The sequence below is a fragment of the Jatropha curcas genome, chromosome 8, assembly GCF_041381405.1.
Source record: "Jatropha curcas cultivar XTBG-Jc1 chromosome 8, XTBG_Jcur_1.0, whole genome shotgun sequence".
NCBI classification, from domain to species: Eukaryota; Viridiplantae; Streptophyta; class Magnoliopsida; order Malpighiales; family Euphorbiaceae; genus Jatropha; species Jatropha curcas.
Genome location: NC_143158.1, coordinates 2,191,091 through 2,215,334, shown reverse-complemented (window position 1 = coordinate 2,215,334; position 24,244 = coordinate 2,191,091). Strand labels below are relative to the sequence as shown.

At 33.1% G+C, this 24,244-nt stretch overlaps 1 protein-coding gene, 1 long non-coding RNA gene and 1 pseudogene across 4 annotated transcripts; 2 read left to right on the top strand and 1 right to left on the bottom strand.

Moving 5' to 3' along the window:
- Positions 1 to 8,654: 8,654 nt before the first annotated feature.
- LOC149493988 (uncharacterized) lies at positions 8,655 to 10,349 on the top strand. 2 transcript variants are annotated; one of them, XR_016322005.1, is made up of 3 exons: positions 8,655 to 8,981; positions 9,922 to 9,982; positions 10,075 to 10,349. It is a non-coding gene; the product is annotated as an uncharacterized LOC149493988 (long non-coding RNA). The 2 variants fall into 2 exon arrangements; XR_016322006.1 differs by having other exon boundaries at positions 8,657 to 8,981; positions 10,104 to 10,260.
- Positions 10,350 to 11,833: 1,484 nt separating this feature from the next.
- Positions 11,834 to 17,694, top strand: HXK2 (hexokinase 2). The gene is made up of 9 exons (XM_012221487.4): positions 11,834 to 12,512; positions 13,579 to 13,729; positions 13,816 to 13,998; positions 15,356 to 15,430; positions 15,593 to 15,748; positions 15,926 to 16,024; positions 16,119 to 16,249; positions 16,639 to 16,720; positions 16,961 to 17,694. The coding sequence occupies exons 1-9, from the start codon at positions 12,241 to 12,243 to the stop codon at positions 17,306 to 17,308; spliced, it is 1,497 nt and encodes a 498-aa protein (XP_012076877.1). The 5' UTR covers positions 11,834 to 12,240; the 3' UTR covers positions 17,309 to 17,694.
- Positions 17,695 to 18,340: 646 nt separating this feature from the next.
- On the bottom strand, positions 18,341 to 21,810 carry LOC149493987 (uncharacterized; annotated as a pseudogene). The gene is made up of 2 exons (XR_016322023.1): positions 19,014 to 21,810; positions 18,341 to 18,929 (listed from the first exon to the last, which is right to left on the bottom strand). The product of XR_016322023.1 is annotated as an uncharacterized LOC149493987 (transcript).
- Between the last annotated feature and the right edge of the window lie 2,434 nt (positions 21,811 to 24,244).

The window sequence follows — 24,244 nt, the reverse complement described above, 5'->3', positions numbered from 1 at the left end:
ATTTAATTTTCTTCTCCTCTGTCTATGGACTAATGGCACTATTTTCATTTATTTAATTACATCATGTAACTTCAATTTGGGAATTTTTTTTTTTTTTTTTTATTCTCCTAGATTTCTTTCTTTTTTATATAAATTTATATTAAATTTCTTAATCTTAACGTAATTGTAGTGTTTCCCAAATTAAATTTAATACTATTCAATTCAATATAATGCATGCACCATAATTTAATTAAAAGTAAATTATTTTTTTATTTTTTTTCCCTTGTTTTTTTAATCTATGTAAATGGAGGCCAGATTATTGTCAGAAAATCTGAGAGGTTCAATTTCCGATAAGTAAAATTGGTATTTCGCGATTGATTTTTCGTTTTTGGCGATTTTTTATTTTCCGGCACCTCCCATTCTTTCTCTGCTCTTTATAGATAGATAGATACGTAAACCAAATCATTACACTATTACTACAACTCTTCTCAATCCAACGGCTGTGATTCTATCACCTTCCTTCAAATATCTGGGCCCCACATTCAATATCAAAGGTTGTAATATCCTCTCCCCTCAGCATAGGAGAAAATTTTGGAGTTATAAAAAACCTTAATTAATCGATGTATATTGATTATTAATACATGGGAGTAAATTAGAATATGAAACGTATCAAATTAATTGTTTCTGTTTCTGTGGAGTAACTTTGTTTCGATCTATAATATAGATTGTGCTGGGTTGTGTGTTTCCTATTTAGGCATTATAAATAAATAATAAATTGCTCCAATTGGTAGACATTTTGGGAGCCAACATAATCACAATTGCTATAGATGAGTTATCATTTAATGTTGCCTGCCCTTTAAATATATCGGGACCTAATTTTATAACCTAGCCCGAGAGTATACACTGTAGACAAGTCTTAAAATCTATCGGGATCTAATTTTATAACCTAGTCGGAGAGTATACATTGTAGACAAGTCTTATCCTGATAGAAAAGAAATAGCAATCAAGTCAAGTTTTTATATCGAAATTGGTCAATTGAGTCATTAAATTTTTAATCAATTTTAATAGTTTAATTTATTTTCTCTCTTTTATTTTAGGAAGGCAGATGAGTAATTAGAAAATATCAATATCCTACTATTTAGATATTAACATCAATAGGTCATTCTCTTGTTTTAATTAGTCGCAGGAATTGAAATAATAATTTGAATTAAAAGAAAATTATTGAGTGCTTGTGGTGTATATGAAAATAATTAAAAGAAAATTATTTTTCATTGTACAAAATATATTTTGTGTGAATGAAAAAAATATATGTTAATTAAGTGTAGTCTGATATTTTAAATTTAAATCCCAATTTGTAGAATATTTACTCCATATAGTGTGACTCATTGCACTTCCTAATAAATAAAAAAAGAAGCATGCATAATGAGTATGTTTAAAATTAATTGGTTTTATTATATATTATAATTTAGTAGAGAATTCAAATAAGTTTTCTATTTAAAAAAAAAAGTTTTCTATTAAAAGGACAGAAAAAAGAAAAGATATTATACAATAAGTAAAAAATAAATAAAAAGAAAATAAAAGAACAAAGGCAATAGATAGAAAATGACACGTGAGGGGTCACACGTGCAGATGGAGGTTTAGATCCTTTTGGTCTGTAATCCTTTCCGTTTGGCACAGAAATGGCAGAGATAGAAAAAGAGTGAAAGAGTGGCAGTTTGATTGATCTGTGATTGGGCCAAAGAAATTTCCTTGCAAAAATTGGACCCCGCTAACCGGTCAGACTCAACACGTCAGCAAACGCATCCCTAAACTAAACTGGGATTTTACTATTAAAAAAGCTCTGTTGGCTTGTGCCGTCCAATGTTGCCTTCCACTAGTTCTTGTGTATGGATGAACTATAACTGTATAAATTAACATTCATTTTTTCTTAGCATTGGAGAGAGGTTCCGAAACTGGATTTCTCTTAAAATATAAAATAACAAAATTTATTATTTTTAGATGATTAATAAATAAAATTATCATAAAAATATTAATTTAAAAAAATTAATATTTTTAGTAATTATTTTTTTAGGTTAAAAAATTCAAATATAATACAAATACAAAATGTAGATCAGCAGCTACTTGGGAAATTTATTAGCTCCTGGTAGGAATTAGTAGGGTCCGACAATTCTGGTTTCTAACCGAAAGTTGAATCAAATCGATCTATTTTAGTCGGATTCGGATAATCATTTTAGAAATTTAGTTATCGATCGGTTTGGTGTATATAAAACTATTTGATTTTTAATTTTTGATTTTGCTACCATATATAATTAACTGAATTTTAAGTCCAATATAATTAATATGCTTTAAAATAACCTAATCTAAATCGAATCAAACCGATTTATTAGATTATAATAACATTTGGTTATGAATTTAGATGCTATAAAAATATACCTGAATAAATCGAAATCGAGATAATTTAATTTGATTAACCAAATGTGAATCAGATAACCAAATTGTATCATAAATTAGAATATCACAAAAACATTTTTATGTACTATTGTACCCATGTGTTTATGGAACAGTAACATTATAAACAAATATCGCATAGGAATTTTATTTTATTTATTTATTTATTTCTTAAGGTGTTGAATTAATGCAGGGAGGGGTCATGGAGAGTGACATAATGGGACATTCACATGTTAGGGTCAAAAATCAAGAATGTCTGATAACGTAAACCAGCAGCAAGCCAGTTGGCAATCATAATCATAATTCTATATTATACATTTAATAAACACCGTTATAAAAATTAATTCAATTAATAAATGATTTTATTTTTCATTACATTGTAAAGAATATATACATGCATGCTTTTTAATTTTTCAAAAAATTAAAAGAAACTGTTATACGATATATGCACAATTAATATTTTTCTACTACGGTAATGATATTTATTTTATAAAAATGAAATAATTTATTCACTGAAATGATAAAACAAAATATACCGTGAAAAATAGAAAAAAAAGAAAAAGTTCGTGATCAACGGAGGACTGAGAGGAATACCACACGAGTCAACATCGTTGGCATTTCCCCAAACAGATGGAAGAAAGGAGACATATCTCTTTCACCAATTAATTTTAACCCCTCAATTTGCGGATTTTTTATATTTTTTAGTTAATTAACAAGTCAAAAGATAATTACATTAACAATATTTTTAATATTTCTTTTAAAAAAACTATTTTTCAAACACGGTATTGCTGATTTTTTTTTTTAAATTCCTTTTATTGGACTATTATTTTCTGAGGAATAGAGTGTGTGTATATATATATATTGCCCTCTGTTAAATCTATCTCTCACTTTAATTTTCCGAAAAAAGGAAAAATTATCTCACACTTTCGCTGTCTTGTTGAGTTGGGTGTAATTGACTGTTATTGTCGTTTCCAAGTGGGTTTGTGAGAGCGTAAGGGTTTGTTTGGTGGGTTGAGTTGAGATATTGAAAGGAGAGAAACTGAGAGATAGGGAGTGAATGAGACAAGAGCGGCCAACCCATTTTGTAAATGTGACCCACACATTTTCAATCTGACACAAAACTCTCGGCTGCACCACTTCTTGTGTTCCTTTTACGGGAGCGCGTTGCGTGTTCCCTATTCCGTGCCGTTTCCCATTGGGTCTCCTCTCATACATCATTTTCTTCATCATTTGCTTTTCCACCGTCCCATTTTCACTTCATCTGCTTACTTTTAACTTCTTAGTATGTACTGCTGTTGTACTTCTGTATTCCATGTTATTTTTACAGATTGCGTCATCTCACTACAAAATAATTTCACTTCACCCTTGCATGCCAATTTTATTCCAACAAAACCCAACTTCTATTTTCCCAATCATTGATTTTTATATATTTCAATTAAAAGTTAAACAAGCAGATTGAGTGGTTTAGAGATAAATACCTTTCAATTATCATAAAGTTTGAGAATAATTTCTTAAACACAGTGCAGTGGTAAGTTAAGTGGAGTGGAATGGAGGGCTCTCATATCATATATAAAGACAGGGATCCTTTTAAACTACTGTTATATAGCCCAATGATATAATAAATACTGTTGTTAGATGGACCAAAACAGTTGGTCAAAAGAAGCTAAGATGGTTGTACAAGTTAAAGCTATTTGCCGTGCGGAAAAAAAAAAGTTCTGGGCTTATATTCACCTTTTCACGGTTGAGGGCTTCATTTTCAGTTTGCCCTAATCAAGAAATGTAACATCATTCCTTTTTCTTTTAAACAAATTTAGTTCATTAGCTTGGACTATGTAATTGTCTGCTTTTTCCTTAAATTTTTGTACCCATTTAGAAAAATAATAATATATAATATTAAAAATAAAAATTTGAATATAATATATAATATATAATTTTGAGATTGTGGGTGGCCGATTGGGTTCCACGTCAAAACAGATATTCGTAATTAATGGTATCTTTTTCAAGTTATGGGCATCTAAAAGTGCAAGCAATGGCCAAATAATGATAAGTTGGAAAAATAACTCTGCCTGCTTGACTTGACAAAGCCCCTTCCAGTTCTAGCTGCACACTGCATGTTTATGAACATGACTTATTTCTGTAGTCTTGTTTTGTTTCTCTCCCTCCTTGCGTGTGTTTATATAAATTTATCCATGCAATGGACTTTGCTTGTCCATTTTTTTCGTAAATTATATGTTTGCTCTTCTTTATAATCTTACCTAACAATGATGCTTTAGATACTATGTGCGGTTGTTTTAAAATCGATAAGTAACCAACAGAAACAGACTTGGTTTGATTAAAACAGACTCAAGTCATTTAAATAGAAAATCGAGTATTTAATTTTTGTAAATAAACAAAATTCTCGCGGGATCGTTTCCTCCTTGTGGGCTTGACGCGCCGTGAATAAGAGTAGTCATTTTGACCTGAATGTATTTAATGTAAACAAATAATAACCAAGGACAGAGGGAAGGGGATTGTATTTTGAAAAATTTATATTAACCCTTTAAATTTTAAAGACTAGCTCAACTTCTGATACCACGAGATATACAAACCGTAACGACAGAAATAGGGGTGTAGCAGGATGGCACTTACCCCCTAACCTAAATTAGCTAAAATCTAATATAATTAAATCAGAAGTGAACTTAAGATTAGGCATTGTAATGTGATTTAAATGTGGTTAGTGATAAGTGAGCGTTGACCGCATTAATACTACTCCTAATCTTGACCAAACAAAATTTGTATTAGATTTATAATTATTGAGTCGTACTAGAAAAATTTTTCTTTTCTTTTTCCAACTGTGTTGCATGGGGTCCATCATGCATTATTTGAAAAATTATTTAGTAGATAAGATAAACAATTCTTTGAATGAACTATTTTAAATTGACTCAACCTTTTTCTTTTCTTTTTTTTTTTTTTTTTTCTTCTTTTTCGCTTTCTCTTTTGGCCTTTTCTTTTCTTCTCCAATTTCTTTTGAAGTTTTAGTGGCAATTGAAAATCTGTGGATGTGTACAACTTTAGATGGCTTTAAGATTCCATATCTCCCCAACAACCATCACAAAGAATAAAAATTTGTTCTTCCATAATACACATATATATATAGTTTCTGAAAGAAGCTAAAAAATTTTCATGATCATTATTGGGACAGATGTCAGCACCCTAGATTGGCAACGAGCAGGAATAAATAACAGCCACTTTTCAAAAAATCCATTCGAACATATTTCAGATTACTTTTGCCAAAAGGCTCTTCAAATTAATTTTTCTTTTTTTTTTTAAAAAAAAAAACAGTTAGTATAAATAGAGGTATATGAGCACAGTAGCGTATATATACATGACACCAAACGTAGATCATGTTATGCTTTTACTTCTCTTGTATTGCTAGTTGATAGCAATTAATCTTTTATTAAATAAGATAATGCCTTTTGGTAGATCTTTGATAGAGAAAGAAAGCTGAAGGGGAATTAATTACATTGCCACTTTGTTTTAAGAATAATTAGTGCTTAAAAGCACTTTCAGAGGAGACTAATTGAAGCTCAAATCAGATTTTCAAATAAAAGCAAGAAAAGAAAGGGAATAAAGAAAGGAAATTTTAATATATTATATATATAGAGGAACACGTGATATAAGAGAAGGTGTTCAAGAAGGATGTTCTACAAGAATTTACAAAGCCAGCTACTTGCCTCACACGCACAGCACATCTCCACCTCTAAGGCTTCCATATCCAACTCAATAAAGCTGGGGAAAAATAAAGAATAAAAAGAGAAAACTCAATAATTATTTAAATATTTTATTTTCTTATTTTTTCCTTGAGGATCCCACATTTTTTTTAAAATATAAAATTAACCTCGTTTCAGAATATTCCACTGTAATTTTTCTGTTAGTATTTAAATTTTATAGCTATAATTAAACAGGAAGATGGACGATGGACTTGGGACTTCTTAGGATTAATTTGTGTATAAAAGTTGACTTCCTTTATATGGGTTTCCTAAAGTGGTGAGATTGAAAAGACCCAAAACAGAAGCAACGATTGGGTTGAGAGGGCGAGACCCACACGCATGCCATAGCCACGTGGGGCGCATTGCTGCACATGGTTTGTGAGACATTCTTGTCCATTTTTTTTTCACCTTTCTTTCTAAACTTCAAGTCCCAATTTTAATTAGCTAGCTACTACCCATTTCTATTTTCCTTTCTGGCTTTTTCTAACTTTTAATTATATATATATATTACCCATGTTTTATTTTTTGAATGCAAACATTTGAAATCTTGAAAGTCTTTCCTTTATTTATATAAAAAGCTCCAACCATTATGTTTCACGTTTGAACTTTGAATTGATAATGACCCACTAAAAATATTGCCCTCAAATATAATTATATTAACAGATTTTTATAAGAAGCTTTGGCCTATTGGTGTTGTCCAAATGAATAAATAATATTGGTCCATTTCCTCTTATTGCAAATTTTTTATTTCTTAATTAGATTTGATTTAGATCATTGATCGTGATTTAAGAGTTTATTTAAATCAAATGAATTTTATATAATTTATTGAATAACTAATTTTATTAGTTTCGATGAATTTTGAACAGTAATTAATGAAATAATAATATAATATAATTAATTTAGTATAAAAATGATCGATTAATATGCATTTCTTTTTCAAAAGTAATGATCGATCAAAATCGTTTATGTGCTTGCACGGGTATCTTGTTCTTATGCTAGCTCCCAAGTATGAGAGACCGGCTAGGATCCTTCAATCAATGCAAGAGTGAAGGAAATGAATAAACCAGATTAGCAAAACATAATTCTCTCAATCTTTCACCCACAAAAGCAAAATATTGAGGCCCCACTAGGAGAATTTCTTAGGTGCCGTTTGGGTAATTTAACTTTCGTAATTCATTGTTAATTTTCTATTGATAATAAGAAATTTTACTATGATAAATTTATAAATATATATTTTATTTATTAAGATAAGGAAATGTTATTATAATAGGTAACATATAATTATTTTTTTCAAAATAATTTTTGTCATCTAAGGAAATAATAAATCTGTCTTTGAAAGTAACATCCTACTAAATGGGGCTTAATTTAACTAATCAAACCTGAGTTTTCTCGTGTTACCATCTTACCAAAAAAGAAAAAATTTAAAATTTTGTTTCTTAAATTTCAACATTTACAAGTCAACAATAAATGATTACCTTAGCATTGACAATTGAATAATATGCGAAGATAACAGAAAATTAATATTATTTTTTACCTTAATGATGTAGTTTTTGGATACGGAGTTAATAAAGAAAAAAGAAACAAAGATTTAAGAAATGATGAACATTCGATTTGATTGGATTTTGAGGGGTCGACTTGATTAATGGACCAACAATATTGAAAGAAAATAATTGGTTCAAGAATGGAAAAAGAAGGATCAATACATAGAATGTCCCCTTAAATATCATTTTTGTTGAATCTAGTTAGATCTCCCCATAATTAACAAATCAAAATTAATACGTTAAAAGTCAAAATCTTGAATTCTTAGCTCCAAGAAAGATATGATTTCACATGCCATACCCACATTAAATCATTTTTTCCATTATCTTATATAACATAATATAATATAACATAATCTGATGCAAGCCCATAGAACGGTAGAACATGATGGGCTTTTAGCAGACCGGTCCATACAGAACTAATTACTATGGCTGAACTACATGTCGTTTTCTTAGGGAAATTTTCTTTTTACAATGTCGTTTCTTGTGTTTTTCTCATTACAGTTAAACAACATTAAGTGCTACATCATGTGATAGGTAGTTACTTGCAAGTGTTTAGTTAACCACTTGTCTTGTTTAATTTCAAAAAATAGATTGACACACTTAAAACATTAACATCAAGAACTAAGAAGATGACATTTTCTATTTCCTTTTTAGTAACTGAAAATATGATAGTAATTTCAGCGTTAAATATTTTACAGGTGCATTTAAAAAATTAAAACAAAAAAGAATCCGTTGACCATATATATGTTGAATATGGGCCAGGAAAGTCAATTAGACCATTCCAATAAATTCAATTAGATGGGCCTCTATTGGGCTGAGGCAACCCATGTTAAAATCAAACCCGACTCTTATACTTGCACTGCATAATTAGACCAGCATGCTACTGGATTTGCCGTGTGAAGCCCACACTTAAAACAGACAGATCCGCTTCTGTTCCTGACGGAAAATTTTCCGTGCTGTCCGCGGACTATTTTTGGAAACTTTTTCTTGTCGGCTAAAATAGTTTCCTTCGATTGAAGCGGTGGATGCCGGTGGTATTTTTTTTACAGAATACGTCGTCGTTTAACGAAGAAAAACAAAACTTTGAATACAGTGCGGCTTGATTGGATTTGAATACCGTCGAACGTTGGGGCCTGCTTCTTTTTTAACGGATCTGAAGTTCTGAACCCTTCTCTTAAGCGCCGGACCGCAGTTGGATTATGAATATGGGGAAGACGGCACCTGAACAAAAGAGGAGAAAACTCGAGCCGCCACCGCGTCGCAGGTAATACTTTGTCGTTTTATTATTTCTTGTGTAAAATTCTTATGTTAAATTGTGAGTTCGGATTCAGGTATGTAACTTGGTGTTTTGTTTATGTTTGCGGTTGCTTATGTTAATCTTAGGCTGATTGGCGATTCGTTTTGTTGTAATTAGTGCTGAATTATTTGAATTTTGAATTTAATTTGATGGATACTGCGGGTTTGCCTTTTCTATCAATATCTATTTGAGCTAGAGTTGAAAGAGAGCTCTGATGAACTTGAGAGTTTCTTAATTTAGTATCTTTTGTCAAATTGGGCAATTGTGATTCAGAAATAGCCTATTTTATTTATTTATTTGCAGTAACTTCAAATGCCTGTGATTTCATAATTAAGTGGAAGAGTTTTTCAATCTAAAGAAATAATATTTGTCTTAGCTTTGGAGGTCTAAGTGCATACTGAATACCCAATAGAATTTACAAAATGCTTTCCCAAAAATTATCTCAAATAGAAATAGAGAATAAAGTAATTTCAGTTCTTACATGATTTCAAGGTTCCTAACACCATAATCAGAAACTACATCTATGATGCATAGAAACTTTTAGCCATAGACGTTTCTTGTTTCAGAAACATTTCCGCCGCTCGTTTCCTTGTATAAAATACTGTTGTTCCATGTAAACTTATATTTAAAATGTCGTTCTTCCATATGGTTTTTGCATTTCCAGGCCTGCCGAATGATATCCCGAAGGGGTCCAATGAGACTTCCTTCCTCCTGTCCATTTCCGTGCAACATAGGACATTTTCTTTTATCTGCTTTTTGTGCCATGAGTTAGAGTGATTGGGAAGCAGTGTGCACTACAAAGTATAAACCCCATCTGCTCTTCATGCAGCCATGTAGAGATGAAAGTTTATGATATATTTGCAAGAGATATAGGACCAGTTCGTTTCTGACACCTCTCTTATTGCAGGACTGCCCCTTCGCAGGCAGGAAAGGTAACTGGAGATGCAACATCAGTGAGTAGTTTTCAGGTAATCATATTTTCTTTTATTTCTATTAAAGTGGTTTTCACATGGTATCATATATTATTTCTTGTGATTCACCCATGTCAATGGACATATAGGTTCCTATAACTCCTGTGGTAGATTACAGGTTTCAACAGGCGAAACATTTTGCAGTTGCACAAGCACAACAAGAAGGCTGCACTGGAAATTTTAGAATTTCTGATTCTCCATTTGGTAACTTTCTAGTTCCTGTTATCCCAACTCGCGCAGAATTAAAGGGATAATCTATTTCTTTCATTGTTTTACCTGATTTGGCAACATTGAACTTTTTTACGCATCTGTTGAGGAGTAAATACATCCAATTAATAATGAACTTTTTTACCTGAGTTTAGAATTTCTGATTCCCTGCTTTGCTTTTGATCCGAAGCATTCGTATAATTGCTAATTGAACTAGAAAATGCCATATGGGTAGCTTGACAATCACCATTTTTTTTTTCCTTTTGAAGAAAGTTCATCAATCGTGAGCAAAATACGACTTGTTAGAAGAGTACTGGCTTGCTTTTAAGTTAGCAGGTAATAGGAAGACGAGATTAAACCCTTTATACCCCACAGGTGTACAATTATTTGAAAAGAAAGATAATAATGATTATATATTAGAATTAATTAGGCACCGTCTCTCCTTTCCTTCAATGTGCATTTAACATGATAAGAGTTTATGATAAATGATTATAATGAATTACTATTGGAACATCAACGATAAGGATTCATGCCTCTTTCTTCGTGATATTCATCTATAAAATAAATAAATAAATTACTCTAATACATATAGTGTGTGTACTGTGTACAATACTTTTTATTTGCGCTTATGTCAATCCAAAAATTTATGAGAATCTCTCTCACTGCTACCGTGTCCGCCACTGAATTATCGAACCATGAATAGGCAAACAGGTGGCAAATAGAGGGAGAACCTAACTGGGGTGGGGACATGGCACATGACTGATTAGATTCCTCTAATTTGGTTTAACCTACCAATTTTAATGGATGCCCAAATTGAATCGGGTGCGATTCTCACGGCATACGGCTCGCACAAAGACTCCCATTTCAGTATTCAGGCTCTCTTTTTTTTTTTTTTTTTTTTTTTTTTTTTTGGGGGGGGGGGGGTGTGGGGTGGGGGAGGAGAGAGCTGAGTGAATGAGCACATGAAGGAAATTGAACCGGTTAATTAATCGATTTGGTTTCCAAAATACTGCAATAACTTTGATTTGGAATTCCCTTAAAAGTTGATATACAACCAAACTAATTGGTCAATTTTGGATGAATGGGTTGTACATTTCAATTTAATAATAGGTTTTGACCAATATTTTCCTGTCAAAATTAAATTGGATTAGTCAATATAATTCCAACATACGTATAGTATTTTTTTTTTCTTGCGTGACGCTACGCGACCACAGAATGTCAAGATGCAACATACACACCCAATTAATTGATTAAACCCATATTTTTGGTTAATTAATTAACCTCTAAATTATGCAACGCTGCAATTAAACACGGATAAGATCGTGATTAGCCTTGACTCGACTTGATATTGTTAAGCAATACAGGCTACTGTTGATGGTTTTCTAATTAACAAAGCAAAAAAAGGAAGTCGTCCGTGGATTTTTCAACCCGATCATCCACAAGCCACCGTTGCTTGTATAAAGAACAAATGGGACCCAGACCGGTCGGTCTAGATTAAGCGGCTGATGCCTGACATTGACATGTCATTCAAAAAATGGTGTTCTCGTAATTTCAATCCAAAACCATGACCACTTTCCTTTTTTTTTAAAAAAAAAATATTATCCCCTTTTTTCTCACAGTATATATATATATACACACACATATTACCAGGAAAAAAAAAAAAAAAATTCGTTTCAGTCTTTAAAGTATCTTTTCCGTTCCCCAGCTACAAGACGATCAAATGCGAATCACAGGATAATAGTTTATATTAGTAGTATAATTTACAGTGCGGAAACAACACCCTATAGCAAAACCCGTGCAATTTTCATACTCTTTCTGCTTATTGCCTTATTTCCCGAGAACATCTTGCTTTCTCCCCCGAGAAATTCTTTTTTGTTTTTTTTTTTTTTATAATTTTTTTTATCCCTTTTCAGCTTTTCTTACATCTTTACATATAGATTTTTCCATTTTTGTATTGAAAATTTAAAATAGGATAAAAAGTCAAAAGAGTAATCACAGATTTAATACTTCACAGAAGTTAGAGAGAGGTATTTTTGCTCGTAGTTGCGATGGGAAAGGTGGCGGTGGGAGCGGCGGTTGTCTGCTCGGCTGCTGTTTGTGCGGCGGCGGCGCTGATAGTCAGGCACAGGATGCAGAGCTCTGGTAGGTGGGCCAGGGCTATGGCGATACTAAGAGAATTCGAGGAGAAGTGTGGGACTCCGATTGGGAAGCTACGCCAAGTGGCCGATGCTATGACTGTGGAGATGCATGCAGGTCTTGCATCGGAAGGTGGAAGTAAGCTTAAGATGCTCATCAGCTACGTTGACAATCTTCCCACTGGGTAAACTATCATTCATTTCTCATCTGTTTGGATTTTGTTTTTATTTTAGTCTTTGATACAAATTCTGTTTTTTCTCCTTAACTAATTGTTTCATCAGTTTAGACGATTTTTATTGATTTGATGTATTTATAATTCCCCTATAGCTTTTGTCAAAATATATGGAATCTTCATTTAATGGTTTTTTGGTTGCTCTTTTGTGAACCGTTGTAATTGGATCGAAAATGGGCGCAGTTGGGAGATGAAATTTCCTAATACAAAAGGGCAGATTCCCTTATACGGAATTTTACCTTTTTAGATAGACGTATTACACTTCACTTATGTTGTGTTAAGAACTTTAAGGTATTTTTAGCATTTTGCTTTTTAAGTTTGCCCAACTTCTGTCCCATTCCATTCGAATTTTATTTGCTTGTTTGATTTGTCACTAAGTAATTGGTTTAATTGTTACTTACTGTTGATATTTGCTCACGCTTTCTTCTTTCATTTTTTTTTTCTTTCTGTTTTTAATATTTTTCACTGGATTGTAATTCATATGGCGTTTTAGAAGTGGGAGATCATTTCACTCTTTCAGTCTTTCTACAAATTAGCAAACTTTATGCATATCATATGGGGTTGATAAAGTTGGTAAAATTAACTTTTCTGCTTCTGTTCTTGATGGGATTGTTATAGAATGTGGATACTTTATGACAGTTGGTAGCAAGGCATTATTGATAAAGACTTATTCTTGTTTTGCATTAAGTTCATTTATGTATTGTATTATGATATGCCTTACTAACTATTTTCTAGTCATGGCTAACTTTATAGAATAAATTAATTGATTTATTTATGGACTCTTGATTGTTTAGCAGCTCATGTGCTAATCAAAATTTCTTGGTAAGGTTTATCAAGACATAAAAATTAAGGCGAAGAATAAGAAGAGAAACAAATGTTAAATGCAAAATAACATTTTTGCTGTGAAGCATTTGTTCCTACATTTAGCAATTTTGTTTGCCTAGATAACTTTTAGTCTTTTACATTAATGAAAGGAAAATAAGCTAAATATGCCAGTAGCTTCTGCTTATTTCTTCAGAGACGAGAAGGGATTGTTTTATGCATTGGACCTTGGTGGCACAAATTTTCGTGTCATACGGGTACTATTGGGTGGGAGAGAAGATCGAGTTGTCAAACAAGAATTTGAGGAAGTTTCAATTCCTCCACACTTGATGACTGGATCATCAGATGTGAGTTTTTCTCCAGCTAGGCTAATCAATTTGAATCTCTTAGATTTGTTCATAATCTGAATTCCTCTAAATGATTGTTATTTCAGGCATTATTTGATTATATCGCTGAAGCACTCGCCAAATTTGTAGCTACAGAAGGTGAAGGTTTGCATCCTTCACCTGGTCAACAAAGGGAATTGGGCTTTACCTTCTCATTTCCAGTTAGGCAAACATCAATAGCATCAGGAACTCTTATAAAATGGACAAAAGGCTTCTCCATAGAGGACACGGTTAATCCTGATTTCCTTCACTCCTAATTACTTGATGTTGGTGGATTGCCCTAATTTAGCATTCAAACTTAGTAAATTCTTCTACAATCTAAAATGTTAATCATCATTTTCTCCTTGCCCTTGCATTTGATTCATATTTAAAGATTTAGGGTCTTCTTTTATTAGATATTCATACACACATCCTCTCATGTGTCCAAAAGATATGTACATAGCCTAATGTTATTAAATTTCTCATTTTCTCATATTATTCAGTATAAAGACACCTAATCCTCTGCAGGCAAAATACGACTCTGGAAAGTTTTGATGCATTTATATGTTTCAATATGTTGATACAGGTTACAAATACCATAGGCTAAATCTGGTTTTAGAAATATTGTGTATATCCCTCAAGGTAATATTTCAGAGGAGGCTGTGTCAGGGAAATAAGAGAAGCTAGAACTCTCTTGTTACCATCAATACCTATCTTGAAATAGGAAAAAAAGTTATCCCTACTTTCCTTTGAGGGTAGAATTTATTCTCTCTTTTAGTTTGATTTCTATGCAATTATGTGAAGAAGTTGACAGCAGCATTAATTATCGTGCGCTCCCAGACCTTTGGTTTTTGTAAACAAATTCTTCGATTTGATAAACTAATTGGTGTTATTGAGATCTATGGCTGAAGAAGAGAATTGTTGTTGAACTGGAGATGTTTTGAAGCATATATTATGCATCATGTAGTTAATGGTTCTTACTCCCTTCAGCCATGTCAGTTTCATTTCATTCGATTAAAAGCAAAATGCTATTGGAAACCTCTTCCATGTCTGTTATAACTTTCCCTTGACTTGTACATTTTCAGCAGCTAAGAAACATGCAGTATTATATTTGGGGTCTCCATGTGCCAGACTCACCGCTAGTACCTCGGAACCGAAGTTTGGTGTTTTGGCTCATTTTCTTGGAAGAGTTCCACGCTTTATCATCATATTTTCATCAGGAGGCCTATTAGCCTTGGGCCTGACATTTTTAATTTTCTTCTTAATATTTCAGTACAGCTGTGTGCATTAATTTGTAGGCATGGGGCCATAGGTTAGTTTATATGCTTATGATAATGACTGATGCATAGGTCCTCATGTATCTCCTTTAATATTGCATGCCAAATCTTGCTTGTCTTTGGTTCTACTATCCGTGACAAGCACTAAACATTTAACTGTAATAAGCTATTATCTGCCTTGGAATGCATGAAGCAGAAAATTTTTTGGGCTAGTGATTACCTTTTTGCTTCATTTGATATTGGTAACTTCTAACCTCATCAGCTTTTTCAATTTTTATTTTTTATTTTTCTTAAAAGACTTGGTTTTCTTTCTCTGTTGGTCTTGGTATAGGTTGGGCAAGATGTGGTGGGAGAACTGACAAAAGCCATGGAAAGAGTTGGACTTGACATGCGTGTGGCAGCTTTGGTAATTTGAATTTTTTTTTAACTTTCAGGAGCCCTTTTTGGCTTTTTCATGTTAGTTGCCAGGAAAGTAGTTTCCATGTTGGCTTTGACTACTGTGTTTTACTTGACTGAAATAACTTGTCTGGCTAACTAATGAAATCCTGAATCTGATGGGATGTTGTAGGTCAATGATACAATTGGGACATTAGCTGGAGGTAGATACTACGACCAGGATGTTATTGCTGCTGTAATCTTGGGGACTGGAACAAATGCTGCATATGTAGAACGAGCACAAGCAATTCCCAAGTGGCATGGTCTTCTACCAAAAACTGGAGAAATGGTTGGTAGTTTCTGAATGATCGTTGTGTTACTATCTACACTTGACTGTTTACCAAAATCTTTTATAGCTAAACTTATTTTCTGTCTAAATTTAACTCTTTTATTTCTGTGACAGGGATTTCTTCTTTTGATTTGATATGAGCATAAAATCATACTAAAGCATTCTTTATAACCATAGGTTATCAACATGGAGTGGGGTAACTTTCGGTCGTCGCACCTACCATTGACAAAATATGATCAAGCCCTGGATGACGACTCTCTGAATCCAGGGGAACAGGTGACCTAACTTTGAACTTTTGTTTTCTTCATCTTATTGTGTAGAAATTAAGTGGTTTAATTACTCCTAAGATCTTCATGGTTATTTTCTACAGATTTTTGAAAAGACTATTTCTGGTATGTATTTGGGAGAAATAGTACGCAGAGTCCTAGTGGAAATGGCTGAGGAAGCTGCTTTCTTTGGTGATGTTGTTCCATCAAAACTGAAGATTCCATTTATTTTAAGGTATGTCACATTCTATCATTTGGCAACCTCTTTGCTATTTAGTCCTCCTTTTATCTTTTTGGACAATCATTTCTTTGTATTTAGTTGTGCTTAGGCATAATGTTTATGTCCAAATGACACTCAATCAGGCCCACCTCTTTTAAGTATGGAACATACCACACTCATCCTTGACACTCTTTCTCAAGTTCTGAAAGAGTCTCACCTGCACATCCTTTTCTATTCATTGCTCTCATCTTCAATGTTGTTTCGTGCAGTACCTATTTTTGTTTCAGTAAATTGGTTGAATTTTCTTATCCATATCGTATATGTGCTTCTAAATAGGAAATGCTGTTAATTTTTTGACTGATAATAGCTATTGGGATGTTACTTTTCTGTGGTACAATATGCAGGACTCCAGACATGTCTGCAATGCATCATGATACGTCTTCAGATCTGAGAGTTGTCGGAAGCAAACTAAAAGATATCTTAGAGGTATTTCGTGCTCTTTTGATTCCATTTAGTTTTATCAAAACTTTCCGCATCTGTATTATCTAATATCATTTTGTGATTCTTAGAAAATCAAGTGTCGAAGCATTCTTGCTGAAAAATATAGAAGTAAATACAAGAGTTGCAATTTTTGTCATTAACATGTGAACTTAACAATCATGCAGCAAAATAATTTTCTTGATTTTATAATAGCATCTGTTATCTGGTTTCTTATTTCTTGCTCAGATACCTAATACCTCCCTGAAAATGAGAAAAGTTATTGTTGAGCTCTGTGGCATTGTTGCCTCTCGTGGTGCCCGCCTATCTGCTGCTGGAATTGCAGGCGTCCTAAAGAAATTGGGAAGGGATACAGTGAAGGATGGGGAAAAGCAGAGGTCGGTAATAGCATTGGATGGTGGGTTGTTTGAGCACTACACTAAATTCCGTGTCTGCATGGAGAGCACTCTCAAGGAGTTGCTTGGAGAGGAAGTTTCTGAGAGCATTGTAATTGAGCACTCGAATGATGGCTCTGGCATTGGAGCAGCCCTCCTGGCTGCCTCCCACTCCCAATACCTAGATGTGGCAGAATCTTGAAAAGGTATAGATAGATAAAAGGAATGTACATTTTTTAAATTTTTATACATTATCCATTCCCCCTTCCTATCAGTTACTCCAGATCATCTAGAGCTACTGATGACTCCTAGTTCATGAGGTAATGCCAGCAAGTTCTTAGTGTATGGTCTTATAGAGCTTATAATTAGTGATGGATCAAATACTCGCATAGTGCCAGCCATGTTCTCAAGCTTCCATGCCTAGGCCTGCTATTTTGATCCCTCGTCTCTCTCTTTCTTTTTTGTACTTTAATTTATAGGAGCTGGTAAATAAAACTGGGGGATGTAAAAACTTCTGCTATTTGAGTAGCAACATTCGGCAAATATGTTTCTCTGGTCAATTGGAAATAAGGAGGAGATTTTCTTTTATCGTTAGCTGTGATAACAAATTTGAATTGGCTATTAGTGTAACTCATCTGATTAATTGGTTAACTATAATTAAGTTCTTAACTTAAACAACATGATTAGAAACCTAATATAAATAGTTAGTATAAGATACCCAGGTTGGTGTAAATTTAGCTTTCATGAAAATGGAAATGAATGTGTGAGATTAAAGAAATGTTAGTGTCTGAAGAGGCATTCTTTTATTTCCTTGTATGCTAATTTTTTTAAATTAAATTTCGGTTGTGGAATATGAATTGTTAGTGGAGGATGGGATTATTATGTTGCCGAGTGAGCATTTTAATTTCTGTTGATGTGATAAGAGTCTATAGTGACTTCTGACGGCTATAATTTTATATAAATCACTGCTTTATTACAGGTACTAAATGTCCAAATTTTAAGGTTTTCTACTCAAATTTTGACAGAATTCTGAAAATTGTTTTCATTGAACTTTAGAGCTAAAATTTGTTAACTCTCTCTATGCGAAAAGGCATATAAAATCTCAATCACACAAATGTTAGCTAAAAGCTACATGGCAGATATATGGGAGGCTCTTGAGTTTGGTCTTAAAGTTAAGTAGAGTAATTTAAGTTTTGAGATAGTCATAAATAATTTCATGGGAGATGCTTAAAAATTTAGATTATATTATTTTTACTAATGGTAGGATTTTGTTTATATACATCTTGCATCACAGCCACATCACCTAACTAATACACATCAGCATATAATCATATTGCCACATCACAATTATTTACACTAGGAGTCTAGGACTCGGTTTCACAAAAAAAAAAGAAAAAAAAAAAAAAAAGTGCAATATTATCATTTCAATTGGACTCACAATTTCACATCCTATGCAATAATGTCCTAACAGCTTGACTCTCTCTTCCTATATCCTCGAGTCCATAAACAAGTGGGATTATTGCATTGACGAAGGATTTGCAATACATCTCTCATGGAAGGCCTGGCAGAAGGCAATTTGTCCGTACACCTAACCCCAAGTTGAAAAACAACGGTCATTTCATGCAAGTAAGATGCTTCCCTTATCTCCTTATCCAAGACATTTACAATTGCTTTTCCTTCATTCATGTAACGCCATGCCCAATCGACCAAGCAAGTATTTTCATCCCCAAAATTAGCTTTTTTTCCTGTTGTTAGTTCCAGAAGTACAACTCCGAAGCTATACACATCTGTTTTCTCATTCACTCTCGATGTCGCAGCATATTCTGCAATTCAAATTTAGTTGTGAAGTGTAAAACATTTTAATTAACTGAACTCTTTTTGTAATGGAAACATAAATTATGACAAACCTGGAGCTATATAGCCGAAAGAGCCTACAATAGCTGATACTGTGTCTTCAGCTTTCTTAACCAGAAGTCTTGCTAAACCGAAATCAGCAATTTTTGCATTGAAAGATGAATCTAGCAGAATATTGCTTGACTTCACATCTCGATGAATGATCGGAGATTCGAAGTCATGGTGCATGTAAGATAGGCCTTGTGCAACTCCTACTGCAATCAGAAATCTTGTAGGCCAGTCTAAGTAGGCATTTGCTGATCTTTTCTTTACATGCAACCATTGGTCTAAGCTTCTGTTCTCCATATACTCATAAACAAGGAGTTTCGAATCATCATAGGAAATACAGCAAAGCAACTTCACTATGTTCGAATGCCTTATTGTGCCTAGTATTTTAACTTCAGCTTCGAACTCTTTCTCGAGCATTTGCTCTAGCTTTCTTTCGCTCCATATTCTTTTCACAGCAACAAAATTGCCTGATTGGTTAATAGGAACACAGTAGACTTTCCCTGACCCCCCGGTTCCTATTAGATTACTTTCTGTTAATTGTGGTAGAATATCTGATTCTGGGAAACTGAACTTATGGAAGAAGATACATTCCCTTATTGAATTTAACCTGTGCTTTTTCTTCCGAGGAACTCTGATCATGAAATGTGTGAGTAACAAAGATAGCGCAAAAGCTATTGCCAAGACACCTGCTAGCAAAGCTATGAATTTTGTTGATCTTTTGCTTGAATTTTGGCACACATTAAGATTTAGCAATGAATTACTGGCACAAAGGCCAGGATTGTTCAAGAAACTGTTGTTATAAGCTGCATTTTGGAACTCGCTCGGAATTTCTCCTGAAAGATGATTTGAAGAAAGATTGAGAAAAGTAAGTTTTAGGGAGCTACATTGAGGTGGAATTTTGCCAGAGATTTGGTTATTTGACAAATCCAGTGCAACAAGTGTAGGTAGAAAAGCAAGTTCCCCTGGAATTTCTCCAGAAAGTTGATTTCGACTCAGGTTCAGAGTATTTAACGACTTCCATGAGATTATATCAGATGGAATTGCTCCGCTGAGTTGGTTCCTATCAAGCAAAAGAGTGGTAAGGAAAGGAAGAGCAGTTAATTCTTGAGGAATTGTACCAGATAATTGGTTATTGCTGGCATTAAAAACCACCAGATTCCTCCAAGAATCTCCAGTAGGAATCTTGCCAGAAAACCTGTTGTTACTGATCTCTAGCCGTTGAAGATTCCTTGAAACTTCAGTAGGAAGCTCTCCAGTAAACAAATTATCGCTTATCATAAAAAAACTCATATTTAAAGCCTGCCATAGACCAACAGGAATATTTCCAGAAAATGCATTATTTGAAATGTGTAACATTAGCAAACTACTGCAGTTACCAAGTGATTCTGGCAATGGTCCGCTGAGACTACTGTCGAAAGCTACTAGTCCTACTAACTTCCCATTACTGCATAAGAATTCAGGTAGCTTCCCTGTAAACCTGTTGGAAGCAACCTGGAAACCTTCAAGCAATGAATGTCTGCCGAACTCTTGAGGGATTAAACCTGATAGATTGTTGCTGAACAAGCTAATATTTACCAGTGCAGGGAGACGGGCAATACCTTCAGGAATTTCACCAGATAATTGATTGAAGAACAATTGTAATTCTGATAATTTCGTGAGTTTACCAAAATCATCAGGAATTGTTCCTGTCAAATTATTATCTGAAAGATCAATGACAGTCAAGTTCAAAGCTTCAACGACATGAGGAATCTCACCCTGTAATTTGTTCTTGTAAAGATACAGAACACTTAAATTCTTCAGCATCAACAAACTACTAGGAATCTTCCCACTTAATTCATTTCCCGATAAATCCAATCTCTCTAATGCCACCATTTCTCCAATCATATCGGGTATCTCTCCAATCAAATTGGAGTTAGAAAACCACAATTCCTTGAGTTTCTTCAGCTGAGTGAAAGTGGAAGGCAACTTTGACGGCAAAAAACTAATATAGGCCATATATAACACTTCAAGGTTAAACAACTCACCAATTTCTGAAGGGAAGCCATTAAACTGATTCTGCTGAAGCAGAAGATTCCTCAGCTCCTGCAATCGTCCAATAGCAACTGGAACATTACCAGTAAAATTATTAGCATAAAGATTAAGATATGAGAGGCGAGATAAGAGGTCAATATCATCAGGAAGTTTCCCAACGAAGTAGTTTTGAGCAAGATTTAAATGTTCAAGATTGGAACAGTTGAGAAGAGATACAGGAAAGGTTCCAGTAAAACTGTTGTTATAAAAATCAACAACTTTAAGGTCTTTGAGGTCACAAATGAAAGGCGGGATCGTTCCGGAGATGTTCATGTTGGCTAAGCGAAGACCAGAAATGGAAAAGTTGTTACTACTGCAGTTGACTCCTGGCCAAGTGCAATAAGAAGAAGAGGTAGAGGGGCTCCATTGGTGAAGAACTGATGGGTTTCGCCAGTGTTGTTTTAGTCCTAGTAAGATTTCTTTTTCGTGATCGAAAGCATAGGCGAGGAGGGTACAAAGTGATGAAATGGCAAAGATGTGAACTGAAAGAAAAATGGCTGTTATTTTCGGCATTTGTGAAATTGAGATTGAAGGAAAGATGAGTTTGGGATGGTTTGTTTTGCAAACGAAGCTTATATTATATATAGTGTGCATAATTTGCCAGCCAATGCATAATTTTTTTTTTTTTTTGAAAAATTGTTATTGTTTTATATTTCTGCTCTAGCGAATGGTCCTTGTTACAATAAAAACTTATGTGTTATAGATAAGTGTTTCCCATGTCAACGTAAGTAAGGGGGCTGGACGATTAGGAGTTCTTTTACTGTAATATTAGAGCATCTACAATGCAACCATAGATTGTGGTTGATGTGTTTTAATAAATAGAAGCTGTGGATGGTGATATGTCTGAATATGTATTTGTAGATGTTAGATTTTAAAAATGGTTCTTCAATGCACAAAGAAGAAATCAGTATCAAGAAGAAATTTGAGTGCAAATAAAGAAAAAGGCATAAAGGAAAATAAACAAATAAAGAAAATGAATAAATAGAAAAAAAGAATAAAATAGCTGAGTCACGTGTCTAATAGGCTATCTGAAAGTAGAGAGCATAATAGATAATATCTCTTTTTCTTTTTGACACATCAAACTAAATAGAAAAAAACGTTAGAAAAAGTTTTTATTTTTAACTTTCAATTTTTTAGACGTGGCAGATAAATTAACACATCAACGTTTACATTGGAGATGCTCTTAGCATTTTGTATTATACAATTTTATGACTAGAGTATTGGAGGACCAACACATTACCTTTTATGGTTAAATAAAACCGCCGGTGATAGGAACAAAACTTACTTAGGCTTAGTCTGTGAATCTATTAAACAAATTACAATAGAAATTTTTAAATATTATTTTTACTTTATTTTTTTTTTTTCCCAGTAAATATCAGAAATAGATTTATTTCTAAAGAAAAATGTTTCGTGCTTAGATGGATTCATAGATAGATAAAATATTCTCTACCAAATTACCGAAACCCTAAACCCACGGTTACGCAGAAAAAACAAAAATCTTTCCATCAAAATTTGTAGCATTTTTCCACGCATTTTGGAAAAGGTTTTTGTAGGGACAATCTAGACCAAGACACCATTGACTTGACTTGGCTTGACCTTTACATTTGACACTATTGGCACAAATAATAAAAACTTATATGGAGACTCAGAAAAACAACCCAGAAATAACTTTAAAAAATTAAACAATCGACTTTTTGAAAAGAACAAAAGAATTCTTTTTATTTAATCCATCTATTCAATAAAAAAATGTTTATTTTTCCAAAAAAAAAAAAATCTGATTATTTAATTTTTAATATTGACTTTGTCTATCTACCGAAGAATTCTAACTATATACTCCTTCAGTCCCAAAATGATAATCTATTTTGTATTTTCACACATATTAAGAAAATAGAAATTGTTATGGCTAAAGGACAATTTTATTTATATAATTTTCCTATTATGTTCATTTTAAATAATACATGACCAATGATTATATTGGAATAATAAGAATTAATAAGGGTTATTGAATAAGATAAAATTTAATAAGGATATAGTAGATAATTTAAAGATTAACCATAATGTAAAAAATGAAAATAGACTATATTTTAAGACAAATAAAAAAAAAGATGAAATATCTTTTTAAAACAGAGGAAATACTGAATTTTTTTTTCTCTGAGAATTCACCGACAGCTAATTTCTAGAAGGCATTATTATAAAAAATGGATTTTTAAAAAGACGTTGCTTTTATGATAACGACGTTGTGGTTGTTAAGCAAGTCTTCTACGTACGTTCCCTCCACAAATCTCTCTCTCTTTCTTTCTTTCTTTTTTATTATTATTTATTTACATTTGGGTTGTTGGATGATTCCTATATATCATTGCCCTAAAATAATAGGTGAAATGAATGTAATAAACCAAACATCAAAGTTCTATTATTGACCAAGTCTTGGTCAAAGCCATAATCCATGTTTCTTACCAACCAAAAGCTACACTTGGGTTCTGCATGTTCACTCAACAGGATGCTCCAATTTTTGATAGATATGCATGAAAAACCTGAAATCTAGGTACTCCACAAGTGTGGGAATCACAAACAATTAGGAACCTCAATCCAACAAATCAATCTCAGTCATCGTTGTTGAGACGTTGGAAAATTTGGAATGAACCCAAAACACTAGTCAAGCGACAAGCTCGCAAGCTTTTCCACATCACTTGTCCCATTATGTCGAGATGGAGTCAATCCAATGCACAAGGCAATGAACCTGAGGTAGATGTAATAGAATAGGATATTGTAGTTTATAAGAAAAATGAATTTTGTGCCCTTTTTATAAAGGTCATGGAGTTTAATTTCTTTACACCATGATCTTGCAAATACGTATTCAATTCTCGGATGAGTATTCTATTAGCTTACAGGACCAAAATACTAGTTTTTCTAAACAAAAATGGATTATCTTATTACAAAATCTTCGACAAATTCAAGATTTTGGATATATAACTTTCATTTCCCCCAAATCCTGAAATCCAGAAATAGAGTCTGCAGGATTCTTAGTGCCAACTTCTTTTGCTGCTACTAAAATTGTAACAAAAATGTAATCGTATGACTTCAACTAACTTAATGAAAACATGTATATAATAATATGCAACAGTGCGATGATGTTCCACTCATGTATCAGTAGGCAAAAAAAGTTCAA

Coding starts and splice junctions, on each gene's coding strand:
- HXK2 (XM_012221487.4), top strand. CDS start 12,241: ATGGGAAAGGTGGCGGTGGGAGCGGCGGTTGTCTGCTCGGCTGCTGTT. Junction 15,431..15,592: donor ACATGCGTGTGGCAGCTTTG/GTAATTTGAATT, acceptor GGGATGTTGTAG/GTCAATGATACAATTGGGAC. Junction 16,250..16,638: donor AAGATTCCATTTATTTTAAG/GTATGTCACATT, acceptor TACAATATGCAG/GACTCCAGACATGTCTGCAA.